We start from the raw sequence: 25,618 nt of genomic DNA, 5'->3' as shown, positions 1-25,618 counted from the left end.
TGATTTATATAAACCGCAAAAACTTATTATGAACTCAAGACTGGTTGGTTGAATAGAAGACGTCGATCTGTTGAATCTTAACAAGAATGTTAAAACAACTTGCAAATGTTATAACATGACCGACTCAGCACTCTTGATGTTTCCTGACGGATCAGTGTTTTCTCAGGGACTGCAGCTTGGCACAGTATTAACAGATGCCCGCTGCACAAAGGAAATAAGTGTGATTCATTTGTAATGTGAGCGTTGATGAGCTAACGTGTTTGTTCTGCTGCGAGCTTCAGTAACATTCCCACAGAGAAACAAAGCTCAACGTGTGTGTTCGTCTTAACTGAGCATGTTTATCTGAGACTGAATCGACTTTGATGTCTGCACTGCACTGGACTGCCTGAGCTTCTGCTGCCTGCACATGTTTGCCTTAAAATGTTTGTGCTTTCCTGTGTGTTCGCCAGTACAAGTATTTTTATATCATGTAAAAGAGGAATATTTGTTTTAAATATGTGTTGTGTGAAGAAAAGCTTTAATTCCCATCTGAAATAAAGGTCTGCCATTGTTAATGTTCAGGAATAACGGGCATGGATTTTGTTGGATTTGGGGAAATGGATGCGTTGCAGCAGGTGGAGAGAAAAACACACTAACACATGATTATAACAAGTGCAGTTGTTAAAATAAAACAATAAAAGAATCAAACATTGGGCAAAAGGACAGTTGTTAGTTTCTTTAACGATGTTGCATCACAGCCTGTGAGGGAGGAGTAAAGGAACGTTACACCTGTTGTGGGTCTCATTGGAAGTTCCAGTGTAAATAACAGGGAGTTTAAAGTCCCCAACATGACAACCAGCGGTTTGTGACGGGATTAACACAACATGCACAACAAACACCCTCAGGCAGCAGCACAACCAGGAGCTATGGACTTCAGCGGCACCTGGAAAGTTTATTCTGAGGAAAATCTGGAGGAGTTCCTGAAGATAGTTGGTACAGATGTTTTCTCATATTTGAAGGATTGATTAATTGATGTACCGTGAGCAGACTTGTTTATTTGTTATCTCTGTGTTTCAGGTGCACCTCAGATGGTCGTGAAAATGCGTAAGGAGGTCAAACCGGTGATAGTGATCGAGCAGAAAGGCAAAGATTTCACCTTCACAATGAAAACTCCCGTCTGCACCAAAGTTCACTCGTTCAGCCTCGGACAGGAGTCAGAGATGGAGTCTTTGGACGGCAGGAAGTTCAAGGTAATTTCAAGCAAAGTAGAAACAGAGTAGAAGATGTTAGCGATCTTTTTCTTATTGATTTGTAATTTGTTACTGAATTTGTATTAATTAATTTAGAGGATGAAATTGTTCTTGGCTAAAAAAAAGTTTGTGACTGAAACTATGCAATCTTTTTTCCACTTCAATTCTGTTTATTGCCTTTTTGTTTCTTTGAAATGAAACCCTTCCGTCCTTCCTCATCCCCAATTACCCCCATAACATTCTTAATATTAAAATATAATATCAGTCTAAAATTAATATCAAAATATAAAGAAATAACTACAGAGAGAGAAATGAACATTAAGTTATTTATTAAATGTGGTAAAGTCGTCCTCATCCTAAACTTTACCTCTCACGATGCATAACTGCAATAAATCCCCATCAATTCACTCAAATATTATGTCTCTAGATATTCTGGCGTATTCTTTTACTGAGAAATCTTCCAGGTTGATGTGTTTATTACACACATGTTTTAGATTAGTAGGAAACGACCCTTTCTGTCAGTTTGTTCAGTTCTTCGCCCTCTTACCTTCCATGTGTGTGTTCCTGTGCAGTGCACCATCAGAGAGGAGAAGGGGAAGCTGATCACTGAGACTGCTAAATTCACGTCTGTCCGAGAGATCCAGGGAGAGGACATGGTCGAGGTTAGAGGCTTTAGTTCAGGCTTTAGAACACAGACTGTGAGTTTTTTGTGGGTGAGTCATGTTTATTTGTGTCTCTGCTTCCAGACGGTCACTTCTGGATCAGTGACTTTCATCAGCAGAAGCAGACGAGTTTGATTGGCAGCTGTCGGCTCATCCATCGACCTCGGACCCTCTCAGCCTCCAGCCAGGGGCCCTCTAGAAATTATGAATGAAGCTTAATACATTTTAAATCATTTAATAAAGTTGAATGATTCAATAAACAAAAATACTTGTCTGTATTCAGTTCATTGCAAAAAACATGATAAACGTGACTCAACAGGCCCGTGGACACACACATGTAAAAGTCATGGAGCGAGACACAAAAATGCGTCTTGTGTGTCTATGCGGTCGTTTGGTTCTTTTGTGGATGTTTTTTGTGTCATTGTGGTTGTGTTGCGTCTTTGTGATGGTTTTCTGCTTCTGTAGTTCTGTTTATTTGTGATTGTTTTTGTTGCTTTGGTTTTTTTTTTAGCGTCTTTGTGGTAATCTCTTGTGTCTTTTTATGATTGTGAAGCCTCAATGTGTTGGTTTTCTGCTTCTGTAGTTGTGTTTCTTCGTGATTACTTTTGTTTCTTTGAGTTTGTGTATTGGTCACTTTGTGTTTCTGTGATCATTGTGTCTCTATATGTTTGTTTTGTTGTCTCTTTAGACAAATTACTAACATTAATTCAATCTTATTTTAAACACTGTCAACACTGCACATTGTAATTCACACTCCGCACCAGGCGGTGGCGGTAACGTGCTGATTCGCCGTTTGCCCCCGGATACACCCGGACGAAGAAGAGGAGCGAACAAGGCGCGTTTTAACTGCGCATGTTCAGCGCAGTTTCTCGCTGCTGTTTTTTTCTGTAGCAACGTTTTCTGCCGCTGAGGGACTTTAATTTCATGGCCAGACACATGAGGCCTCCGAGCACGTCTCTGTTTGTCAGGAACATCGGCGATGAGTCCAGGTGAGTCCGCGTCCCGGCGCCATCACCGCCGCAGGGTCCCCCCCCCCCCTTCCCTCCCCTCCCCTCCCGCTAGCTCCGTTAGCTTAGCCGCTACTGTTAGCCTGACGTTGAGCCGTCGTGCAGAATAATAATTGAGTCCGTTTGCACTCGTGTTCAAACCGAAACAGAAGTTTGATCTTTTCGCGCAGTGCCCGCGGCGACGTTCTTTGTCTCGGGGACGTTTCTGTGTTCGAGTTGCACGTTGTTATTTATTTTTTTACAAACGAGCTAACCGAGCTACCGGCTGTTAGCTAATAAACAGTGAACAGCTCAGGTGTTTTCAGCCTCGTTTTAAAACGTGAATACAACAGTTCGTGTTAGTTGGGATTCGATCTGTGGCTCACACAGTCCACGGCCGATTATCTAACATTATTAAATTTAACTTATTAATTGTATGTATCTGGGGTTTTTTTTTACATTGCTTTAACGTTTTAATGCGGTTTAGTCCCATTGATTTTACACGTGACGTCAGATAACAGCATACATAATGTATTCGCGTGTGATTGACAGGTGGATGAAGTATTAGGTTATTTCATTTATATAATATCAGTATATAGATCCAAGTCGCAAAGTATACAAATACTATTAGGTAAACAACTTGTATTCAGAATATACTTTGTATATTATGCTAATTATGCAGGATGAACCCTTTAAACCTTAGTCAGACATGATTTGATTTATAAATCAGTGTAATAAGTATCAACCTGTCGGTTTCACACAGGGACCCGAGTTTCAAACATTATTATATTTTATATTCTACAGGTTGTATTTGATTTTTTAATGGAACCTGAATGTAGAAACTGGGTTTTCACATTTTAATTGCATGTTAACAAAGTGTTAGAGGGACATTTCACACAAGAGAACAAAAAGCGTCTGAAATGCAAATCACTGTTCAGTGCACATTATTGATGCTGATATTTCCCCCACGAAACTGGACTCGTGCAGCAGCTTAACGTTACTTTGTTATCTTAAAGCAACACTATGTAAACTTTTACCGAGCAACAGCGCCCCCTGTCATCACAATTGTAAGAATTCCACCAAACTCTCTTCATATTATAATAGTTTCCTGCTAAATATTGCAGATAAATGTTGGTTTTTAATAACTTCTACATCTTTAAACTGATCCACAGTTCAGTTTCACTCTAAAACTGACATTTGAAACATTCCACATATTCAGTCACTGAAACATCAGACTCGTTTTGATGCTATTTTAAGTTTTAAAAAAAGTTGCATAGTGTTGCTTTAAAAAACGTTTGTGCGCGTTGGGATAATTTGGATTTTAAGAAACAATATTGGATCATTAAAATTACATTTTAACTGGAAAGTCACTTTTAATCCAGCCCCTTTTAGAAACAGTGTCTCCAGTTAAATAACACAGGCACTATGCCGACAGGTGGATCCGCCTCCAGGTAAGAAAGACAATGTCTCATTGTGTTTTGTGTGAAATGTCCCTTTAGCTCAGCCACCAGCTGCTCTCCCAGCTGTTGCCACATGGTTGATGATGTAGGTAGAGTTTCCCGTGATGGTCAGTTGAGTCATACTTGTATTTACGGTGTTCAGGCCTGAGGATTTGCGGCGTGAGTTTGGCCGCTATGGGCCGATAGTAGATGTCTACATCCCACTTGACTTCTATACACGTCGACCAAGAGGATTTTCATACATTCAATATCCTTTCCCAATCATGTTTTAACTGTGTTCTTTTTCATCTAGCTAACAAAATGATTTTAAAGTTTTCTTTCAGCAGTGGTGTGTTTTTTGTGATGTTTTCTTGCACTTAATTTGATTGAATATCTAACGCACATATTTCTCTGTTATTGCTTCAGAAAATGTAAAAGCATCCAGTTGTGGAAATGGCCACAAAGAGTAACAAAGACCCTGTGTAGAGTAGCTGTAAAGACAAGTCACACAGAGGCCTTCAGGATCAGAGAGAGGGAAAAGGTTGAAAAGAGAAAAGTAAAGCATGAAGAGGAAAAGGGAACGGAGACAAGGCTTGGAAATGGCGGCAAAGAATGGGCAAAGAAAAGAGGTTTAAAAGTCAAGCAGGAAACCCGAGTCTCTCTGGGAGTCGATTAAAGAGTGTAAAGATCAAGATGAAGTTCAAAGTCAAGCAAAGGTAACAAGTCTGAATTATTTTGTATCCTCCTGAGACGAATCCAAGAATCTGACATGACCTCAAAGTCAACTTGTCCCTGTGATATCGATGACTTTTTAATTTTTTGATCTAAACTATTTATTAAGCAACAATTTCTGTGTTTGATTTGTTTATATTATTTATTTTTACTGATCCGTCAGACGATGATTTGATGTGTTTGAAAAACTTGCTTCATCTTTAATCTCTACAAGAATCAACTGATCATTTATTTGTATGTTGATATTTTGTGTGTGTACATAATATTCTGTCATTTTAATCTCTTTAATCTCATAAATCAAGCCACACAAATTTAGGAAAAATGTTTTACCCTCTGTAATTCTTACATGAATATAAAATAATGTTAATGAAGATGGTGTGAACAATATAATCATGAGGTGTGAAATGTTTTCATGTTATAATGGACTTGATCAATTCTGTTATGCAAAGACAACTAGTTTTTCTTTTGCCCACTGCACTTGTTCAAGAGGAAAACATTGATTTTACATTTGTGTGGCCCAAACACATGAGAGCGAATACGACCCTTAACCACTCAGCACATTTGAGGACGTGCGTGATGCAGAGGATGCTCTTCACAGCCTGGACAGGAAGTGGGTTGGTGGCCGGCAGATTGAAATCCAGTTTGCACAGGGCGACAGAAAGAGTGAGTTTCTGACCAAACTTTTTGTTTGTCTTGCATCATTTCTGCTGTGGATTCAGATTTAACTTGAATGTTGGTGTTGCTGTATTTACACCGTTGCGTTCATGAGGCAGAAAACACGTTTTAATGACCAATTTTACTACACAACAGTATGAAGAGTTGTGTTCCTGTCTGACCCATGTCACATTACTTCAGCTCCCAACCAGATGAAGGCGAAGGAGCGGCCTTCTCCCGGCAGATCCTCTCGATACGACGACTGCGATCGAGACAGCCGGCGCAGACGCTCGCGCAGCCGTAGCTACGACAGATACAGATCCCGCAGCCCTTCGTGCGATCGCCGGCGCAGACGGTCGGAGAGTCCGCGAGAGTGAGTTTTCCTCTTAAGTGATTTAATCTCATTAGACATTAATTTCACATCTGTGAAAGGGGAAAAGGAGAATAAGCTCATTCGTCTCCTCAGATCTCGTGGGCGGATTTATGGAAGAGGAAGGAGCAGGAGCCGTGAGGAAGACAGGTACAACTTCCCTATAAGTTCAGTGGCCATCCAGGGTTCAGCACCATGTCAGATTCAGTCTATATGTTTTTATGTTTGGTCCTTTATATTTTCCTCGGTTTCCACTTAGAACATTTCTGCCTCCAAGCCAAAGATTTTTGGTCGACGTGCAACTTCAACTGTTCCCTGGTTGCATCGGTGCATCTAATATTGAGCTTGTGTGTCTTGTTGCTTCTCTCATCTTAAAGTGGAAAACTTAAAGTGTTATTCTTATCAAACTTTTTCTTTTCAACAAACTATTTTTGCCAGTTCAGTTCCTTAACCTCCGCTGGTTTTCTCTCTCTCTCTCTCTCAACCGTCCTCAGATACAAGCAGCGGCCGAGGAGGGAGTCCAGAGGAAGATCTCGATCGCGCTCCAGATCGGCGTCTCCGCGAGAAAACATCAACCCAGCTTCGACTTCCCATTACACGGAGGAAGAAGTGCGACGTGCACACTCCCCGACCCACTCACGATCCCGTTCTGTGTCAAGATCACGCTCCCGCTCTCGGTCCAGGTCCTGGGCGGGACGCAAGTCAGGAGGACGCTAGAAAGTATCCGCTCCCTCCTTTAAAACCTTCCTTCAGCTCCGTACCAGAGCTGGTTGTTTGTTAAGAAAAGATTCGTTTGACATGAATGTAACGTCCACTGAACCATTTGTAGAAAGTTTGTTTTTGCAGCTTCCTTTTATGAACAATGCCCAAGGTCCTTTGCTTGTTTTTATAAAATTATTTTGGTAATATTTCCTGATAGGAACATGATGCAGTTTGCAGGTTCTATGTTCAGTGGTAGTCGGCCAGGAATAATCTGTTGTCTTTTTTTTTTACCTACAGTTGCTGATAATTTAGTTTTCTAAACCCTATGCACCCATTTTTGCAAAAACAGTCAGTATTTTAAAAGGAATCCAAGTTGTTAATGAGTCCGAGCAGCTTCTTTTCAGCTGCTTTCAGACATGACCCGAGGTCCGGACATTTTCCGCAGAGGCTGTTGCTCCGGACATTTTCTGGAACTTTCCTACCTGCACCTCTGGGAAAATGTCTAAGTTAGTCCACGTGAGAATACAGCAAGAAAACATCATTGACAAAGAGGTGAACAGAAGACGCGGATAAAGATTTCAACTTAGAAAGACGACAAAATTCAAGAGCTCTCGCCGATAAGAGCCGAGGCTGTCGATGACTTCCTGATCTCCTGCTGTGTTCTTCATGTGTGAGAACATCCAGACCCAGTTCTCCAGAGTTCATGTATGAAAACAGGTGGTTTTGTCGCACGTGACCGGTTTTCTCAAACGTAGATTCAAAGTTTTTTGGGTGGTTCTTTTTCCTCTTTTTTTTTTTTCAACGCAGCCACAGAGATGAATGTGTCTCTTTAAGAATCAACTTAAAACTCAACTTGATTGATAATTCATGACGTTGCACATTATTTATAATCTTCCACTTTTACTGTCGGCTACAAACCGACTTGAAAAGAGTTTTCCTGCAGCAGTAATGTGATTGAGAAGGATGAAAACTGACACTGATGGATTAAACTTCAAGTTGATATTTTTATATTTTAACATTTAAACCTCTGGCTGCCTGGACGGAATAAAAAAAAAAAAAAAAACACGATTTGAAATCTGTTTGGACAAAAATACACAAATACTATGATCTTTTTAAAAAGTGTTTTGTCGACCAGAATCTGTTTGTACATTAATCCGTTTTTCATTTTGTGGTGTTTTCTGTAACAGTAGAACCTTTTTCTAAAGGTGTTTAATTTTCCAACACTTCCTCAAAAATCATCGGATCTTTATCCGACTGTGTTGATAGTTTTTCTGAGCAGCTCTTGTTGTCACGGCATGTTTTATCCTCCCGATCTTCTATCATCCGTAGAAAGAAACTGTTATTTTGAGTATTAAATGATAACGTTCTGTAAAAAGAAACGACGTGTGGCTTCAGTTTGTAAACTTGTGGGGAAATCCTTTAAGCAGAAGATGTGAAGGAAACATCGGGAGGAACTGAAATGTTTCCCTGGTTCACAGACTGTCGCTCTGGGTCCAGCCTTGTTCATTGATTTCCTTTTAATGGAACTGTAGCTGCAGGAATAAATTAGATTCAGAGGGAAGATGCAGCCATGTATGAAATCGGACATGTCCCATTGATCAGACACGCCTTTGAAAAACAATGATCAAACAAAAAGTGCAGTTACATGAAGCCTCGATGTTTCACTTTATGAAGACAAGCAGGTACGAGTTGAATCAGGTTTCAAAGATTGTTCAACAGAATGTTTTTAATGTTTTATACCGAATCTTATGTCTGTAGATAATCACAATTTTATAAATTAAGATCACAGCTTCTCTGAATTCATTTGAGGTTTACTGAGTGATCACTTTCTATTTTAACCACAGTTATATAATGTATATATGAAAAGAACCATATGATTTATGGTTCTTTTCAGGAAGATTATTTGGAAATAAATAACTTTATTTACACAGCTCCTGTATAATACTAATACAGTAGTAGAACATAAAAATACAGCAATTAAACCAATAAAATAAAACAAGCATGTAGGTAATTAAATCAGCTTATTATCACTAATTCCATTTTTATTTCTGTTGACAAATTAAATGATCACTTCTGCAACATAGATACTTCTGGAGGTTGAATATTTCTGTTTTAACTGAGTGAACAAGAACTTAATTAAAATGTTCAGTCCTGGACATTAAACCAAATCAAGATGTGATTTCAGATTAACTCTCATACAGGGAACCATCCCAGCGGAGGGAACAACCCAGTGCACCAGTTGTGTCCAGTGGGAACTTAAAGGATCAAACCAGTTCAGGGTCCTTTAGGTTCAACCAGACAAACAGTCGAACTCGCTGCAGCACGGTTCAGTCACTGTCGGGGCCGGACACTCTCACTGCTGCAAGGTAAATGGCAACAGAGCATTTCACCAGCATCCATCGATTTTCTCGTTCATGCACTATAAGTTGTGAACAACTGGAGGCGACGGGCTTTATTTGGTTTTGGTCCAGTTTTCACCGACAGTACAGTCGTCTGACCTCGTCGGGAACTTTTGACTTTTTACAGAAAGGATAAAGAAAATAAAAGATGAGCCTGTGGGACTGAGTTCAGCAGCGGCCGCAGCAGAAAGGCTTTTATTGTGACATTTCATATCCAACATGAAAGGTAAGTTAACTCGTTTTAAAATCAGTTTTATTGTGAAAATCATAATTTGTGTACGTAGACATTTGATATTTTTCCTCTGGTAAAACTTTTCTTTCTTGTGACATCACAGGTTTGAGCTATTGATTATATTTGATGTGATTGTTGAGGTCGATTGATTATCTGTTATCACTTGATCTAATCGCATTAACACCTATAATAAGAGCATTAAAATCATTAACTCAAGGTCATACAATCACATTAGTACAGTGTCATATGTGTAAGTGTTCAGCTGTGACACGGTTAACTGGTCGTATGATGTAAAACCATGTTAAATATAGAATATAGATATTGTAATTGAGTAAAAGAACAAATACTCAGATACAAGTCCGAGTCCTGCCTTCAAAACTTGACTAGAGTCATGAGTGTCAATAGAAAATGTGCGTACAGTATAATATAACATGTTTGTACCAAAATATACATTTACACTATACTTCTTTTTAAACTTCTTATATTCAGTGCTTTAATTTTCAAGTCATATTTCCACTGTGAATCTGAAAAGAAGCTCCAGCTGCAGCTAAATGTACAAAAGTGAAACTACATTTCCCTCTGAAGTGAAGTGAAGTGTGATGTGGCATAAAATGGAAAAAAAAATCGAATTGATTGATTTATCAGATTTTTGCAAACTGATAAAAATCTATATCAATATTTGAATATCAGGCTGTAAACTTTACGCTCATTTATTTATATTATTATTTATGCGTGACACAAACATTTCCAACAGGACAAAGTTTCAAACTTATTTAATTCTTTAAAAAGTGGAATAGTATAAGTATTACTAAAATAGAAAACAAAACTACTGATATTTTTTAAGGTTTTTGTCTATATTGCTGCATTTGTTTATGTAAAAGAAAACTCTGAGCTGATTTAACCTTGTTGGGTTTAAAAGCTCCCAAATATTGATCAGCATCAAAGTCCAAAATCCAGTATTGATTGTTTAGGGATGATCTTGACTTTGACCTTTGACCTCACCGACTCCAGCTCTGCTGATGTAAACGATGGGGGACTGGAACTTCCTTGGAGGGATCTTGGAAGAGGTTCACATCCACTCCACCATGGTCGGCAAGATCTGGCTGACCATCCTCTTCATCTTCCGGATGTTGGTGCTGGGCGTCGCCGCGGAGGACGTGTGGAACGATGAGCAGTCGGACTTCATCTGCAACACGGATCAGCCCGGCTGCCGAAACGTCTGCTACGACCAGGCCTTCCCCATCTCCCTCATCAGGTACTGGGTGCTGCAGGTCATCTTCGTGTCCTCGCCCTCCCTGGTGTACATGGGCCACGCCATCTACCAGCTCCGGGCCCTGGAGAAGGAGCGCCACTGCAAGAAGGTGGCTCTGCGTCGGGAGCTGGAGGCGGTGGACGTGGATCTGGCGGAGGCGAGGAGGAGGATCGAGAAGGAGATGAGGCAGCTGGAGCAGGGGAAGCTCAACAAGGCGCCGCTCAGAGGGTCTCTGTTGTGCACCTATGTGGCCCACATCGTCACTCGCTCTGTGGTGGAGGTCAGCTTCATGATGGGTCAGTACATCCTGTACGGACACCACCTGAGCCCGCTCTACAAGTGTGAAAGGGAACCGTGCCCAAACGTGGTGGACTGCTTTGTGTCCAGGCCCACAGAGAAGTCAGTCTTCATGATGTTCATGCAAGCCATCGCCTGCATCTCCCTCTTTCTCAGCCTCCTGGAGATCATGCACCTGGGCTACAAGAAGCTCAAGAAGGGCATCCTGGACTACTACCCGCACCTGAAGGACGACCTCGATGAGTACTACGTCAACAAGTCCAAGAAGAACTCCGTCGTTCATCAGGTTTGCACGGGAACCTCAGTGGGACGCAAGACCACCATCCCCACAGCACCAAGTGGATACACGTTACTGTTGGAGAAGCAGGGCAACGGACCCAACTACCCTCTGCTCAATGCCTCCTCGGCCTTCATCCCAATACAAGGAGACCCTGGTGCAAAGCCAGACAGCCACAAGGACGGAAAGGAGGGAGTGCCGAGCCCCACGGAGCAGAACAGCAACTCCAACAACACCAGCAGTGAGACGCGTTCACCTCCTGCGGACAAACAGGATGAACCGGAGGAACGATCTCCACATCATGACGACCTGGAGTGTGCGCGCTCCGAGTATCCCACCCTCCCTGTAGCAGACACCGCCTCCTGCCCTACACTGTCAGGGATTGCGAGGAAGTCTCGGAGGGTCAGTCCGCCGTGGAACTGCTCCACGGTGGTGGAGGGGAATGGCTCGGACAGCGGCGACTCCTACCACGGCCACGGCAGCAGCATGAAGCTGCGCGGCAGCTGCGTGGGCCCCAGAGCGAGGATGCTCTCCAAGGCAGACATTAAGAGAGCGAGCAGGTCTCAGAGCCCGGACTCTGCAGGGGAGCTGAGCTCCGTGTCCCGACACAGCCGCGAGAGCAACAGCCCCACGGCCTCCCCTACAAACCGCAGGGTGTCGGTGGCGAGCAGCGCCAGCAGCAGGCGAGCTCCGACTGACCTGCAGATATAAACAGACCTACAGCTGTGGGTCGTAGCCTGTATATAAAGATGGACGCCATGACAGTTCTTCAAAAGTGAAGCCAAAACACATTGATGGCCCCCTGGTGGCTGGCTTAGTTTAATTTTTCTAAAGATAGTTTCAGGTATAATAGGTAGATCTTACTAAGTGTTTATTTTTTTACGTTAAGTTTGTTTTTAATTGGTTATTTGATGCGATAAAAACAGGGTGAAACATCATGATTGACAGCTGACACTGACTCCTGATTGGTCGAGCATGCGTATCGGCAGGACCTCGATACCGCGGCTCCACACCACGAACTCTACTCTGCAGATTCCGTCTGCAAAATAAGTCAAACGTGCAAGAGGGCGGTTCCTGTATCTGGGATATTTTTGGAAATGGAGACGTGTCGTCCATCTTGATTTACAGTCTCTGCTTTGGATGCAACAGAAACTCAAAGATGTGTTCGGGTGTCAGATAAGATTGTGCCACTGAAAACAGAGCAGCAAACTTTTAGACATAAAACTGCTCTAAAAGGTTCTCAGATCTGCACCAATTTGTTTATTTCACATTATGCAGGACGGGTTTGTGCATCAGACAGATTTTAATGATCTGGTTTGATGGAACATCTGTGGGATGGAAAACTGAACCACAGATCTATAAAGTTGTTTCAGGCCACAACACAGTTATGCAACCGGATACTTTTAAATCAGTGACACTGAGTTAATCCAGCGTCTGTTCCAACATATTTGACAGTGGTCCAGCTAAAAGTACTTATGAAAACACTCGTCATCACAACGGAAAACTAGTGGAAAATATCTCTCTTCCTCTATAGTATGAACAAAATAAAGCTTCCTAAATGTGCTGTCATCTATCAGACCTCTAATTCTCATCAGGCACATGAGCAGCGACCTGTAAATTATTGCTTTTTTTTTATGAAATTGGTTTTGTACTTAATTTTCAGACATGTAGTTAATATTATGTCAAAAATATCTTAAAAAATATTAAAATCACTTTTTTAAATGTCTATTTCAGTGTGTAAGAAGAATGTTGTGCTTTCGTTTACAAACAACGACTGACACCAAATGCTGAAAAACACATTTTTAATGTGAGAAAACAAAAGTTGCAGAACAAAAAACAGTGACTTTGTGATCACCGTATTATTATGTAATAAACATTTACATATTCGACAAAATGCTTGTTTTTCTTATATTTTGTGCAAAGAAGAAGAGAAAATGCGCCTCTACTCTGCAGCTCCCTCTTCAGGTGACGCTTCATACTGCATGAGCTGGAAAATGAGAAGTGAAGGTTAGAGGTCACAGCAGCACAGACACAGACTCCTTTAATGTGGATGAATGATTCTCACCCTGTTCCTCAGCTCTTTGTTCTCCTCCATGAGCAGGTTGCACTTCTGCTGGAGATCGGCGAGCTCCATGCGAAGAGTGTCAGCGTCTGCCGGCTCTGGACCAGCCCCACCGAGGTGAAGCTTTATGAAACTGCAGGGTCAAGGGTCAAGGTCACAATATTCTGTTCGATCTTTGGGTTTCACTAAAGCAGTTGGGTTCTTTTCATCCGGAATCATGAACACAAAGCTAAATAATAATTTGGTTTGATGGGCACAAAGAACGAGCTTCCTGTGAGTTACACTCATCTTCTGCCTCAATTTGATGACACACACGCTGCCAAATGTCACAAGACGTGCAAATAGCGGAAACAACAACAGAAGTGTTTCCAGGGGACCCAGAGAAGTGAGGAACCAGCTGCAGCTCAATGCTTTGTGAGGTTCCATCACCACTGACGAGCAGCAGACTCCAATGACCTCGCAAAGCATTGAGCTGCAGCTTCGTGTCCAGTGCGTTGACCTCTCTGGGCCACCGTAGATGTACCTGGACCAAAGTATCCCACTGATAAATATTGGTTTTAGGGTGGGGGGGTGTCTCAGGTCTCAAACCATCATGTCAGCCACATTAACACCTGTACAGCTGCACAGGCACGTGAAGGATACTCCAGAGCGTTGTTGGGTTTGTCAGTCTCCTCATACAGAGCCACTAGAACTGCAACAGGGAAAAGAGACGTGAATCAGCTGAGCGGGGGGGGGGGAAGCTCCAAGTGGCTCCATGCTAACCAGCTCGCAGCGTTGTGTACTCACCGCTGGTGATGGTGTCCAGGACCCCTGACTTCTCCAGGTACCTTCTGAACTGCTCTCGCTTGGACTCCGAGGCCTGGAACGAGACAGACGCGTCACTGACGAACCCACAGACACCCGCAGCGCGAGATCAAAGCTCAACAAATCAGGTTTACGACGAGTTTATCAGCCTAGTGGTGCGTTCAGGGCCCAGCTACACGATGCTAACCAGCTAGCAACAAGCGTCGTGCCACAAGATTCCCAGTAAATAACCAGTATAATAAAACTACAAGTCGTGGAGTCGCACACTTACTCTGTAATGCGCCATGACGCGGGGATAAGTGTTTGATTTCCGGTCGTTAATCAGCAGGAAACCCCGACAGCTGCTGTTTGTTTGTTTGTTTGTTTGTTTTTCTTCAACGCACCACGATCGCTCCGGTCGTTGCCATAACAACAGGTACACCCCGGAAGACGTGATAAACGTGTTTGTAGTTTTTTGCTGGTTGAATTAAAGTTTTACAGGAGAAGAAGAAAAACTGAGTTACGGTTGAATAAAGGTTTACAAATATATATTTAAAAAAGCAGTTCGTCCTGTCGCGTTCAGCTTGTAGGAAGTGGAGGAGACAGGGTTGCCAGGTTGGACGAAAATAAAGTAAATTCAACACGTCACGAAAGTGTTGTTGACTTTCCTCAATTTTTTTTTTTTAAATAATGTGTTTTCACTCTTCTCTATTCAGTTTATAGTTTTCAACATATTATTTTAGATGGTTCTACAACTCGTATCTAATGCGGAAACTTTCCACAGATACAAAACTTTTCTGACATTTGCACAAAATATTTCTATTGCTGAAAAAGTTTTTATGTATATGCACAATATTCCTACAGCTACAAAAAGTTTTCTAAACATGTACAAAATATTTCCACTGCTACAAAACAATTGTACTTGCACACAAAAAGTGCAGGTGACCCTCGTTTGATTCCATATTCTGAGGTTTGATGGATTGAAGAGCTGGAATTAAAAAGGGTTGTAAAACATTGAAATGCGGAAAACCAACCCAACCTGGCAACACACCTGACAGCCAATCACTGAGGAGACTGGGCCAGTTGATGAGATCATGTGATTTACACGGCATATCCGTTGCGCTGATCTACAAATCACACGAGCTTTCCTCGGCGCACTGTGTCACATCAGGCGTGTCCCCTCCAGTCACTGGGACCTCCGTGTTTTCTTAAAGGTTCCGGGGAACACCTCGCGATCATGTGACAGTTTCTCTCGTCGCGGTGGAAAACAGCGGCTGAGCTCAGATGTTGTTGTTTTACTGACATGAGACAATTCGTCCTGCTGCTCCGCGACATGTTTCACCCTCAGAACAAAGGATCACAGCCGCTTCTGCTCTGAACTCCTCCAGCAGGTGAGTTTTATTCAGGGGAATCTCATTGAACTCGCTGAGGCATTTAGTGGATGTTTGGTTCATTAACAGTAAACAGGTATTTAGATACTTTACACTGGTAGAGTTCCCAGTGAAATACTGTAGCTCCATGGTATGTTGTGATATGTGATATTCCAGATGTGTTAAAGCTTCAGGTAAAGGCACTTAACCCCTTGATACACAACATGGGTCAGAAGGGAGTTTTTATCTCAAATTCTAAGTATTCGTTAAATATCTTGTTTTTCTTTTCTTTTCTTTTCTCACTTTATAAACAAACTTAAATGTTGGATTTCGACATCACTTTTACACACATGGGTCAGAAATGACCCGTACAGTGTGTGTTCACTACGGAACACCTGCCATTCGTCTTATTTCACTGTCCATTACCAGTGAGAAAGAGAAATATGAACAATACTAACTAGCTGTTAGCTAGCTAGCTACTATTCTGGCTATCTATCCAAAGCTAGATCAACAAAATAAAACTCGAAATATATCAGTATATACTTAATAGATTGATTGATATGCAGGATACATTGGTTTTCTCTGTCCAGAGTGTTAGTCCGGCTGGTCCCGATCATTTCAGACTTACTGATGACATGGTCCCAAAGATGCTTTATGAAGAACGGGATGAGGAAGATGAGGCAATTCTTGCTCTTGATTCTGAGTCTGAAACCTCTGATGGACCTGGGCTTTGTTCCACAGGATCAAGCTGGAGTTGTGGTTGTTTCTTGGAATCCAGCTCTCCTTCATGAAGAAGGATCCTTTGATGACAAAGACTTTACTCATCTTCTAAGTCATCAAAGGAACCTTCTCCTAAATGAAGGAAGAATAAGCTATTAAAGAATATAGCAAAGAAACACCCAGCCATGCATGAAATAACACAGTAAATGAATACGGGTTGTTTTTGACCCATGTTGTGCATTAGAAGGGGTTTAACGCATTGCTTGTGTATCAAAGGGTTATGGGATGTTTTCAAAGTAAAATACCTGCGTGGGTGTGTATGTGTGTTGTTATTACTCATGCATTAGTGGTTGAGCAGGATTTCCCAATGACAGGCCATCCTCTATGACAGTTTGTGTTGATCAGACATAATGAGACAGAAAGATTGATGATGAAAACAAACTTTAGTTGCTGCCGTGTGAAAAAAACATAATTTTATTGCAAATAAAGTGAAACATACAATAATAATAATATTTATGACCTTTATTTGTATCAGATCTTTTATTAAGTGCTTTAAATTTATGAATAAACCAGTAAAGTTCAATTTAACTATGAAAAAATCTGTGACATTTTGGTTTTAGAATGGAATCAAAAAAGCGTATTGATTTGGTTCACTTCATTTTCTTAGTCAGTTCACAACTTACGACCCCGAACCGTCTAGACTTGTTGAGACAGTAAGTCGATTGATTGATTGATTTCCTAAAAGTGTTGAGCAACTATCTATTTTTTTAAGCTAAAATGTCAACAAGGCCTCGGCTTCATCCTCCCACTAGTGGAAATGTAAAGGTTTGACCATCATGATCAGATGTGTTTTCAAAGTGGTGGCAGGTAAAACACTTAATATAAATATAGTATAACCTCAAACAGACATGGTGGCAGCACATGTGACAGTTTAATGCAGAGGAATTTGTGAGTGATCAATATTTGATGATTATAGATTTCACAGACTGACTCAGGACAGAGATCAAAACCGAGTCAGGGTTATTGATCCTGACGTCATGACACGTGAACAGACACTTTGATGTTTCCGCCTGTTTTTCCAGTTTGTCACATTCCCGTCAAGACACACCTTAAATTTAAAGTCAAAGAAAAGATGATACGACTTCCCTCTTCAACTAGTTATAGTTATTAGTTATTGAGGTCAAATATTCTTAGGATTAATTAAAGCTGGAAAAGTTGCTTTGCTGTTTCCTGAACATTTGTGCAAGTTGTGACGGAGCTTGTGAGCTGATGACTCACGTATTGAACTGAAACTTGCTCAGAGCGACTGGACTGAGGAATCCATGAATTCTCCAGACTGCAGAGATGATTGAAGGATCAATCACTGATAGAACCGTTTATTTAGGTGTTAACTGATACTGAGGAGCTGCAGCAGCTGGATTCTTCAGGTCCGGTTCTGTGTGTGTGCGTGTGTTATGGATGTATTATTCATGTTTTATGTATGTTTTTATACATATGTATTTATACATGTGTATTTTAACACTATGTCTCTGAGTTCATGAGGAAACTCGACTCCAACTCAACAAAACCTGAAGTCAGAAATGCATCATCTGAAACAATCTGATAGAAATGAGTTTATTCTTCTCAGTTCCTCAAAATCTGTTTTGTAGAACGTTTTTTTCTGCCGGCTTCATCGTAAATTTTATTTTTTATGAAACTTAAAACATGACTCAGCATTTATTGACTGTTTTTTGTGACAAGGGTTATCTTCAAGTTTATGTTGGAAGCAGCAGCTTTGGGCCTTTTTGCTTAGAAAAATCACGAAGATGAAATTTGATTATCAGAATAGGTACAAATTAAATTTCTGTTGAATCGTTTAATGCAGAAATCGCAGCAGCTCTAGATTTTCTTTCGGATCCTTTGTTTATGACGTTGACACTTTTGGTCGAACGAAACCTCTGCGAGTGAGTTAGAACAGAGACGTGTGTCACGGGGGCTTTTCTTAGTTCCTGAAAAGTTCACATTAAAGACAGATTCCAGTTTCAGGCTCTGAAGTGGTGTGTATGTGTGTGTGTGTGTGTGTGTGTGTGTGTGTGTGTGTGTGTGTGTGTGTGTGTGTGTGTGTGTGTGTGTGTGTGTGTGTGTGTGTGTGTGTGTGTGTGTGTGTGTGTGTGTGTGTGTGTGTCATGTGATCTCACATTTATGTCATGTTTTTATCTCTTATCCTGTTTGTTTATGTGTCTGCAGTGTTAATATGTCCGTGTTTGTGTGTCTGTGTGAGTCTGTGTTGCGCTGACATCTGATCTCCATCTCCTCAGCAGATTTCCTGGGCGCCATGATTCACTGACGTCATTTTACAGTATTCTAGTGTTTAGCTGGGCCAGTCGACGGCCATGCCGCGATCAAATGGCTTCTCCGTCAACGCAGCGTCTTCAGACGAGAGCGAGGACGTGGAGGACGTGGAGGACGTGGAGCCGCTCATCGAGACAGGTTTGTTTCTGTTCTTATCAGGACATTTTTATTCAATGAGGAGTCTGGACTTTCCTCTTGACACAACTCTCAGGACCAGTTTCAAGGTTCTTCAGTTGTATTTAGATCAAAGGGCTGCAAGTAACTTCGCAAGATCCCAAATGGAAAAAAGTTCAAGTGTAAAATGTAAAAATTAAGAAAATGGAAATAATAAAAATGGAAAATATGAATATGACTTGTATCCGGCATCAAAGGTCATGATTTCCAGCCTTTTTTAAATGCGAGGAAACATTCATCACTGTGATCGTCCAAAAATTATTAAATGTTTTTAACCCCATAAAAAGTTTATTCCTGCAGTAATGTGATAAATAGAAAATGACCATGATGATTGTTCTGTGTCAGCAGTTCATCCTCAGTGCTGCTCCGCTCGTCTCAACCTCGCCATCATCATGTTCTTCGGGTTCTCCGTGGTCTACGGTCTCCGTGTCAACCTCAGTGTTGCCATGGTCGTCATGGTGAACACCACCGAGCCCACACCGGCCCCGAACAGCTCCATCGTGCACGCGTGTCCGATGCCGGCAGGGATGGAAAACGCCAGTGACACGTTCCCACAACCAGAGGGGGTAAAAAAACTTGTATCATGAAGTATCATAGACTGTTTATAAAGATGGACGACATGACAGCTCCCAAATGTAGAGTGAAAGAGTCTTGATTAAATGTCATTCAAAGATAAATGAAGGTGACCTGCATCTGTCCGTCCTCTTGTCCCAGGTCCCTCAGTATCTCTGGGACTCTGAGACGCAGGGCTGGCTCCTGGGGGCCTTCTTCTTCGGCTACCTGTGCACGCAGATCCCGGCGGGTTACCTGGCCGGTCTCTACGGGGGGAAGGTCTTCATGGGTTTGGGTGTGCTGGGCACGGCTGCCCTCACCCTCCTCACCCCCATGGCTGCTCAGCTGGGTGTGACCTGGCTGTTTGCACTACGAGCGCTGGAGGGCTTTGGCGAGGTAAGAGGATGCTGGGTGGTGGAGTCACATGTGTCTCAGGAAGCGAAATGAAATGTTGTTTGTACATTTCGATTATTGTCTTTCGATCTAATGTTCTTTTACTGAAAAAACTGATTATTGTTTGTTTACCAGTCGGTCTCACTCTTTTCTTCAGGGTGTCACGTTCCCGGCCATGATGGCGATGTGGGCTCGCTGGGCCCCCCCTCTGGAGCGCTCTCGCCTGATGACGATGTCGGGATCCGGGGCAAACTTCGGAGCCTTTGTGGCTCTGCCGCTCACGGGCTTGATCTGCCAAACACTGGGCTGGCCCGCTGTGTTCTACCTCTGTGGTGAGAACACGATCACAACCTCACGCAGAGAAATTAAAGGAAAAACCAACATGAAGGTGGAACAATAACAATGATAATGCGTCCCTGGACTCTACCAGAAGGATTGAACCCCACTTTTCCACTTCTGGTGTCAGGGTTAAGGTTTAGCAGCTTGTGATTCACCTCATTTTCATTCTCTTCAGACCAGTGACCCCCTCATGAGCTGGGGATGGATTTAAAGTAGAGATGTTTCCCGATACCGGTTCTGACAGTTTCAATGACAACATGACATCATCTCTACTGTGCTTCACTGTGCATGATTCATTTAATGCAGTTTACTTTCGTTATGACATTACACCGTCCCTTTGATCATTCCCCACCTCGCACAGTAGAAGTCTGACTCTCTCTCTCTCTCTCTCTCTCTGTCTCTCTCTGTCTCTGTCTCTGTGTCTCTGTGTCTCTCTCTCTCTCTCTCTCTCTCTGTCTCTGTCTCTCTGTCTCTCTCTCTCTCTCTCTCTGTCTCTCTCTGTCTCTGTCTCTGTGTCTCTGTGTCTCTCAGGAGGAGCCGGCTGCCTCTGGGCCGTCTTCTGGTTTCTTCTCGTGTCAGATGACCCTCACACACATCGTCGAATCAGCAAAGAGGAGAGAGATTACATCATAAACTCTATTGGGCCTCAGGTGCGCATGAAGCATTAACCGATGTTTTATTCACTGCAACACGCGTCTCACGTTGTCTGGTTAGAAAGTAAGTGGTAGTGGAAATCAGAAGGAAAAACTCAACCTTGTATGACTTTAAATCTTTGACTTAAATACATGAAACAAAATATTATAACTGTGAATCCACTTGTGCGTCTAACCTGTGTTTGTAGTCAGTAAGGAGGATTTCCTCTTATCTTATCTTATTGATCTTTAAGATAATTTGGGTTTTTTTCAATATAGACTGTTACATAAAGATGGACAGCTCCCAAATCTCAATCTCCCCCTGGTGGCTGGCTGCAGTGTCGTTCATAAACGCTGCCTCCTCCGTGCTATCACAAGAGACATGGACCAAAGAATAAAAAGTCATAGTACATATTATTATTTAAAACATGAACAAGAAGTATGCCAACATAAGTGCATTATACTACAATATGTATATATATATAGAGAGAGAGAGAGAGAGCGAGAGAGAGAGAGAGAAAGAAATTTGTAAAAGGATATTACACATTAAATAAACATGGATTTATAAAGTTTAAATATATTTCTAATTCATCAGAAAGTTTAAGTGGCACACAACAGTTTTTTTTATTTCTGCTGGCATTGTTCTTTCATTCTTCAATCCGCTTTCAAACTTCCTGTTTCCATTCCTCTTCCTGTTCTCGCTCTTTTTGTGACTTTCTCTTCCCGTCCTGTGAACTTTATTTCCACGTGTGTGTCTGGTTCGTGCCGTTTGTGGATCGTGGTGTTTAAAGATGTCCTGCTCTGATCTGATCTGAAATCACAGGGCACAGGTCACGGCTGGTCCATCCCCGTGCTGCCCATGCTGCTGTCCGTCCCCCTGTGGGCCATCATCGTCACCCAGATGTGTGCAAACTGGTCCTACTACACCCTGCTCACCTCCCTGCCCACATACATGAACAACATCCTGCACTTTGACCTCAGATCGGTGAGGTTTCCATCCATACAATGCTCGATAGCAACGACTTTTATATTCTTACTTATGGTCTCTGTCCTCAGAATGCCCTCCTGTCCGCTCTGCCGTACCTCGGTGCCTGGTTGCTCTCCACGCTGTCGGGCTTCATGGCTGACGGCCTCATCGAGAAGCGGCTGCTCAGCGTCACCGCCGTGCGCAAGCTCTTCACTGTCATAGGCAAGTGATCCACAGATCGTCTCTGTGTGTCAGATACACCCTCCACCTTCCCTAACGTCCACCTCCTCCTCGCTGCAGGTCTGTTGTTTCCTGCAGCTTTCCTCGTGGCTGTGGCGTACGCCGGCTGCAGCCACGTCCTCACCGTCACCTTCCTCACACTCTCCATGACCACCGGTGGGGTCAGCGCCTCCGGAGTCTTCATCAATCAGATAGACATCGCCCCTCGGTGGGTGTTACCGTCTCCCCCTGCTCTGAAATATCCGCTTTTATGTGGACGAGGGCTTCGACTCAGAAATGTCGATTTAATTTGTTTAGTGGAAATAGTCGTCACTCCCTCACAACATGTTTTTCTGTCCCCTGTAGATACGCAGGATTTCTTCTGGGAATCACCAACACGTTCGGGACCATCCCCGGTGTCATGGCGCCGATAGCGACCGGATACTTCACCAAACATGTAGGTCGATTTGCTCACCGAACGTAGAATGCAACATCACTACATGAACACATCAGACCATATTAGAGTTCAGGTGATACTGTGAGAAAGAAGGTTGTGGGTTTGAACCTGACGGCCGACCAGGCTCTTTCTGTGTGAGGTTTGCGTGTTCATCCCGTGTCTGTGTGCGTTTTCTCTGGGGACACACACACACACACTCAGAGTCGTCACGGTTACACACCACTGATGTCTCTTCTTCTCTGGTTGGCAGCACACGCTGGCAGGCTGGCAGACGGTGTTCTGGGTCGCGGCCGGGATCAACGTCGGCGGCGCTATCGTCTACGCGATATTCGGCAGCGGGAAGATTCAGCAGTGGGCCGTCACGGAGGAGGAGAGGGCGGAGGTGGAGGGGAAGAGGAGCAGGTCCATCTCAACATAGAAAAAAGTACAAATATTCCAGCTCACTTTTTTCTATAGAGAAAAAAATACAATCAACAGGATGCATTTGAACCCAGTTTACTGAAAACAGAGACAGTTCTACCTCTGAAAACTCAATTACAGGAATATTATGCAGCATTTACTCTCAGAATGAAGACAGACGTTAAAAAGAGTCGGCTGCAGAACAACTTTAATATTTAAACATGTCATAGAAGCAGGACGTCTCGATGGAGTCGTGTTTTTCTACAGTGTCAGTGCAGTATTTTTTATCTTTAACATGTGTCACTGGTCTTTTGAAAGTTAAAACAAAGAGTTTTTTAGTTAATCGATAGTTTTAAGACTTTGAAATGATGGAGCAGTTTTATCACATTTCCAGTTGGAAAGAGAAAAGCAGATTCTCTAAGTGTTGAAGTCAAATGGACAGATTTAGTATTTGCATTGACATGATTCAACAGCTGCTGACAGATAGTTTTTTAATGTTACGGCTCCTGAAATATGACCGATATTTACATGACTACTTTTTGCCCAGTTTTCCTTTGACAGTGAAGACAATGGGACCAAGCGTTTTATGATGAGACCACATTTCTTAAGCTGCTTTGTTTCCGAAGCATTTTCCACTAAGACACCAAAAAGCCTTATGTTCTATAAGACTGCCAATGTTTTACAAAACAAACTTTCCAGGAGAGTTTTCTTTTTATTTATTATTTAGAAAATCACTTTAGTTTTTATGCCTAACTTCCAAAGCAATGACTGGATTTTGTTCAAGTAACTTTTCCATCAAGATGCTGCCGTTATTTTTTATTTCTTTAAATGCAATTTTTATTGTTTTTATGCAACACGAATTGGACTTTAAAAAAAAAAAAAAATATATATATATATATATATATATATATATATGAGCATTTTTGTAAGCTTATACGAGAGATGTTCCAATACCTGCACCTGAAATGCTGAGTCATGTTCCGATCATTTCTCTAAAGCTGCAGTTGAGCTTCACTGCCTCTGGTAAGTTCTGTGTGTTAGACACAGGTCGTTAAAATATCAGCCATTTGGTTACATGTCACGCTGGGAAATCCCAAAAATAAAATGTGATGGGTACTTCAGTTTCCAGGGGGGGGGGGGGGGGGGGGGGGGGGGGGGGTTAAAGTGTAGCCAATAACAACACTGGTGATCTCATAAAGTATCTGAAGATCCACTTCCATGTTCAAATACATTGTCTCGTTATTTTATTGTTAGTTTTTAAATGAACTGGTATCAGAATCAGCGTCAGGAAGAAACTACTGGTGTCGGATCATCTCTCGCTCTTACACTCTGTCAAAGTGCACTGTGACTGTAAAGATATGATGTTTCTGAGCAGATGCAATAATTAATTTATCTTCTCGGTGCTTGGTAAAATGTGCAATGTTTTACAGACACAGCGTTTTCATGTTTTAGTTTCATTTATTGTGGAAAGAATCTGTGGAGGCACAGATGGTTGTAATGTTCCAGTCTGACGGCAGCAGGAGACGCTCATGTACATGATGATGTTCTGACACTGAACCACTGGTGGTGATGTCACATCTCTTCTTCTTCTGCTGCTGCTGCTGTCAGGTTCACGTCAGCTGCTCCTGTTTGATTCATGTGTCTCATCAGGACGATAAATTAAACCAAAGTGATCAGGACTCCTCTGTAAAACATTAACAACCAGCCACCCTGTGTTTATATGTTGTAACTTTTATATCTTCATTTAACTCCGACATTTGGTTCTTCTGTTAATCTCATATCACGACAAAATAAATCTACATTATGTGTAAATTCCCTTTTAAAAGGAAAACTTTCTATCTGAGATCCTGACACATCTGTTTGTCTTGTTTTCATTCACGTCTTCACTGACACAGATTGTTCTCCGTCTTCGTTTGGTTTTCTGTTTACCTGCTGTTTGGATTTATTCATGAGCCTGTTGTGGATTTTGATACATATCAAATGGGTACAGTAAAAAAAATGAATTGATGAAATGTAAAAAAAAAGATTTAAGACATTTTAAAAAGTGAAGAAGATTTATTATATTTAAATACAATTGTTTTTGTGAGTTTACATTTATGGATGTTGCTATTATTTGGCAAGAATGAAAACTATACACAATAAACTTTTTCATATCAGACCAACATTTCTGTGTGTAGTTACTGAGACAAGAAAGTGGTTCTAACCGTCTGGTTGTGAACAGTTCCTCCCTGCAGCCACTAGGTGGGGCAAGGCAATTAAAATCAAAATAAGCATTGGGTCCCAAACTGGAAACAAAATAAGATCAGAGCCAGTTAATGGAAGTTTTATTTTTATATTCATATGTTAGAAATTCAATATCAATGAGTGATATAAATAAGTTTCACTTAAATAAAGAGAGATGTCAGACTTCGATCCTGAATAATCCTCGTGTGTCGCCCTGTTTGTGTGTTAAGTTAATTTAAAGCTTAGTTTCTATTTATTTCATTATTTTTCCAGGTTTCTCAGAAGTCACACCCGGACATGACTCATCGTTGCCGTGTGTTTACGTCACTTCAATGTTTTAAACCTTGCGTCAGATTCTTTTATTATAGAAATGAACCGGAAGTTCTTAGAACGATGCCGGTGCGGTGCAACAGCAATTGTCGTCCCCCGTGTCAACTGCGCGTTCTGTCCCTCCATCAGTTTACACAGTGTTACAATGTCTTTCATCATCATTTTTAAAGGAGATCATTTCACGTGATTCTAATAATAAATCATAATAAAATATCGACACGATGCTTCTACAGGACAAACTTCTGTATGATTTATTATTTTATAAGTTTACAGTGTGAAACTTTGACATTTCACAACTTCAGAACAAGTCTCTTCAGTTTGTTTTTAATTAGCGTTCAGTGTATCTTCATTAAAATGCTTTAATTTAACAGTAGAAATACTGCACTGTGAAAATACTTAAATCTTACTTGACATAATTATTGATGCATTAATATAA

The 25,618-nt window shown here is 41.8% G+C and overlaps 6 protein-coding genes and 1 long non-coding RNA gene across 13 annotated transcripts in view; 5 read left to right on the top strand and 2 right to left on the bottom strand.

Annotated features, from left to right (window-relative positions):
- Positions 1-25,618, bottom strand: part of LOC117770959 (tapasin-like) — a 1,175,540-nt gene that overhangs the window by 72,554 nt on the left and 1,077,368 nt on the right. The gene's annotated exons all lie outside the window — the stretch shown is intronic.
- Positions 656-2,150, top strand: LOC117771005 (fatty acid-binding protein, liver-like). Its single transcript, XM_034600998.1, has 4 exons — positions 656-972; positions 1,057-1,229; positions 1,802-1,891; positions 1,976-2,150. Exons 1-4 carry the CDS (start codon positions 864-866, stop codon positions 2,024-2,026), a joined length of 423 nt encoding a protein of 140 aa, XP_034456889.1. The 5' UTR covers positions 656-863; the 3' UTR covers positions 2,027-2,150.
- Positions 2,700-7,178, top strand: LOC117770997 (serine/arginine-rich splicing factor 10-like). 3 transcript variants are annotated; one of them, XM_034600986.1, is made up of 6 exons: positions 2,701-2,880; positions 4,480-4,584; positions 5,608-5,711; positions 5,904-6,075; positions 6,169-6,222; positions 6,567-7,178. In XM_034600986.1, exons 1-6 carry the CDS (start codon positions 2,816-2,818, stop codon positions 6,787-6,789), a joined length of 723 nt encoding a protein of 240 aa, XP_034456877.1. In that variant the 5' UTR covers positions 2,701-2,815; the 3' UTR covers positions 6,790-7,178. The 3 variants fall into 3 exon arrangements, 2 of the variants coding, with proteins under 2 accessions (XP_034456878.1, XP_034456877.1); XM_034600987.1 differs by lacking the exon at positions 6,169-6,222 and having other exon boundaries at positions 2,700-2,880; XR_004615473.1 differs by lacking the exon at positions 4,480-4,584 and having other exon boundaries at positions 2,743-2,880; positions 4,743-5,711.
- On the top strand, positions 10,434-12,001 carry LOC117770948 (gap junction alpha-9 protein-like). Its single transcript, XM_034600884.1, has one exon. The coding sequence runs from the start codon at positions 10,434-10,436 to the stop codon at positions 11,940-11,942; it is 1,509 nt and encodes a 502-aa protein (XP_034456775.1). The 3' UTR covers positions 11,943-12,001.
- On the bottom strand, positions 13,017-14,682 carry mycbp (MYC binding protein). Its single transcript, XM_034601006.1, has 5 exons — positions 14,369-14,682; positions 14,080-14,152; positions 13,936-13,984; positions 13,297-13,426; positions 13,017-13,218 (listed from the first exon to the last, which is right to left on the bottom strand). Exons 1-5 carry the CDS (start codon positions 14,381-14,383, stop codon positions 13,174-13,176), a joined length of 312 nt encoding a protein of 103 aa, XP_034456897.1. The 5' UTR covers positions 14,384-14,682; the 3' UTR covers positions 13,017-13,173.
- si:ch1073-513e17.1 (sialin) lies at positions 15,312-23,194 on the top strand. Of its 5 annotated transcripts, none has more exons than XR_004615465.1 (12): positions 15,312-15,467; positions 18,464-18,637; positions 19,016-19,237; positions 19,386-19,619; positions 19,774-19,948; positions 20,487-20,605; positions 21,411-21,572; positions 21,644-21,776; positions 21,855-22,002; positions 22,140-22,230; positions 22,481-22,926; positions 22,987-23,194. XR_004615465.1 is itself a non-coding variant. In XM_034600881.1 (12 exons), exons 2-11 carry the CDS (start codon positions 18,539-18,541, stop codon positions 22,646-22,648), a joined length of 1,551 nt encoding a protein of 516 aa, XP_034456772.1. In that variant the 5' UTR covers positions 15,312-15,467; positions 18,464-18,538; the 3' UTR covers positions 22,649-22,653; positions 22,696-23,194. The 5 variants fall into 5 exon arrangements, 4 of the variants coding, with proteins under 4 accessions (XP_034456772.1, XP_034456771.1, XP_034456774.1 ...); XM_034600881.1 differs by having other exon boundaries at positions 22,481-22,653; positions 22,696-23,194; XM_034600880.1 differs by having other exon boundaries at positions 22,481-23,194.
- LOC117771025 lies at positions 23,604-24,785 on the top strand. The gene is made up of 2 exons (XR_004615487.1): positions 23,604-23,679; positions 23,906-24,785. It is a non-coding gene; the product is annotated as an uncharacterized LOC117771025 (long non-coding RNA).

This window comes from Hippoglossus hippoglossus, chromosome 11, assembly GCF_009819705.1.
Source record: "Hippoglossus hippoglossus isolate fHipHip1 chromosome 11, fHipHip1.pri, whole genome shotgun sequence".
NCBI lineage: Eukaryota > Metazoa > Chordata > Actinopteri > Pleuronectiformes > Pleuronectidae > Hippoglossus > Hippoglossus hippoglossus.
The sequence above is the reverse complement of the archived record's forward strand: the minus strand, read 5'-3'. Positions and strand labels throughout refer to the sequence as shown.

What these genes read in the sequence shown, in the direction of transcription:
- LOC117770997 (XM_034600986.1), top strand. Translation starts at nt 2,816, where the DNA reads ATGGCCAGACACATGAGGCCTCCGAGCACGTCTCTGTTTGTCAGGAAC. An exon ending in AGAGGATTTTCATACATTCA is followed by an intron (nt 4,585 to 5,607) that starts ATATCCTTTCCC and finishes ACCACTCAGCAC; the next exon opens with ATTTGAGGACGTGCGTGATG. An exon ending in TGCACAGGGCGACAGAAAGA is followed by an intron (nt 5,712 to 5,903) that starts GTGAGTTTCTGA and finishes ACATTACTTCAG; the next exon opens with CTCCCAACCAGATGAAGGCG.
- LOC117771005 (XM_034600998.1), top strand. Translation starts at nt 864, where the DNA reads ATGCACAACAAACACCCTCAGGCAGCAGCACAACCAGGAGCTATGGAC. An exon ending in GGAGTTCCTGAAGATAGTTG is followed by an intron (nt 973 to 1,056) that starts GTACAGATGTTT and finishes TCTGTGTTTCAG; the next exon opens with GTGCACCTCAGATGGTCGTG. An exon ending in AGGGAGAGGACATGGTCGAG is followed by an intron (nt 1,892 to 1,975) that starts GTTAGAGGCTTT and finishes CTCTGCTTCCAG; the next exon opens with ACGGTCACTTCTGGATCAGT.
- mycbp (XM_034601006.1), bottom strand. An exon ending in CCTGGACACCATCACCAGCG is followed by an intron (nt 13,985 to 14,079) that starts GTGAGTACACAA and finishes TCCCTGTTGCAG; the next exon opens with TTCTAGTGGCTCTGTATGAG. An exon ending in AAACCCAACAACGCTCTGGA is followed by an intron (nt 13,427 to 13,935) that starts GTATCCTTCACG and finishes TTGACCCTGCAG; the next exon opens with TTTCATAAAGCTTCACCTCG.
- LOC117770948 (XM_034600884.1), top strand. Translation starts at nt 10,434, where the DNA reads ATGGGGGACTGGAACTTCCTTGGAGGGATCTTGGAAGAGGTTCACATC.
- si:ch1073-513e17.1 (XM_034600881.1), top strand. Translation starts at nt 18,539, where the DNA reads ATGCCGCGATCAAATGGCTTCTCCGTCAACGCAGCGTCTTCAGACGAG. An exon ending in AGCCGCTCATCGAGACAGGT is followed by an intron (nt 18,638 to 19,015) that starts TTGTTTCTGTTC and finishes TGTTCTGTGTCA; the next exon opens with GCAGTTCATCCTCAGTGCTG. An exon ending in CCGGATACTTCACCAAACAT is followed by an intron (nt 22,231 to 22,480) that starts GTAGGTCGATTT and finishes TCTGGTTGGCAG; the next exon opens with CACACGCTGGCAGGCTGGCA.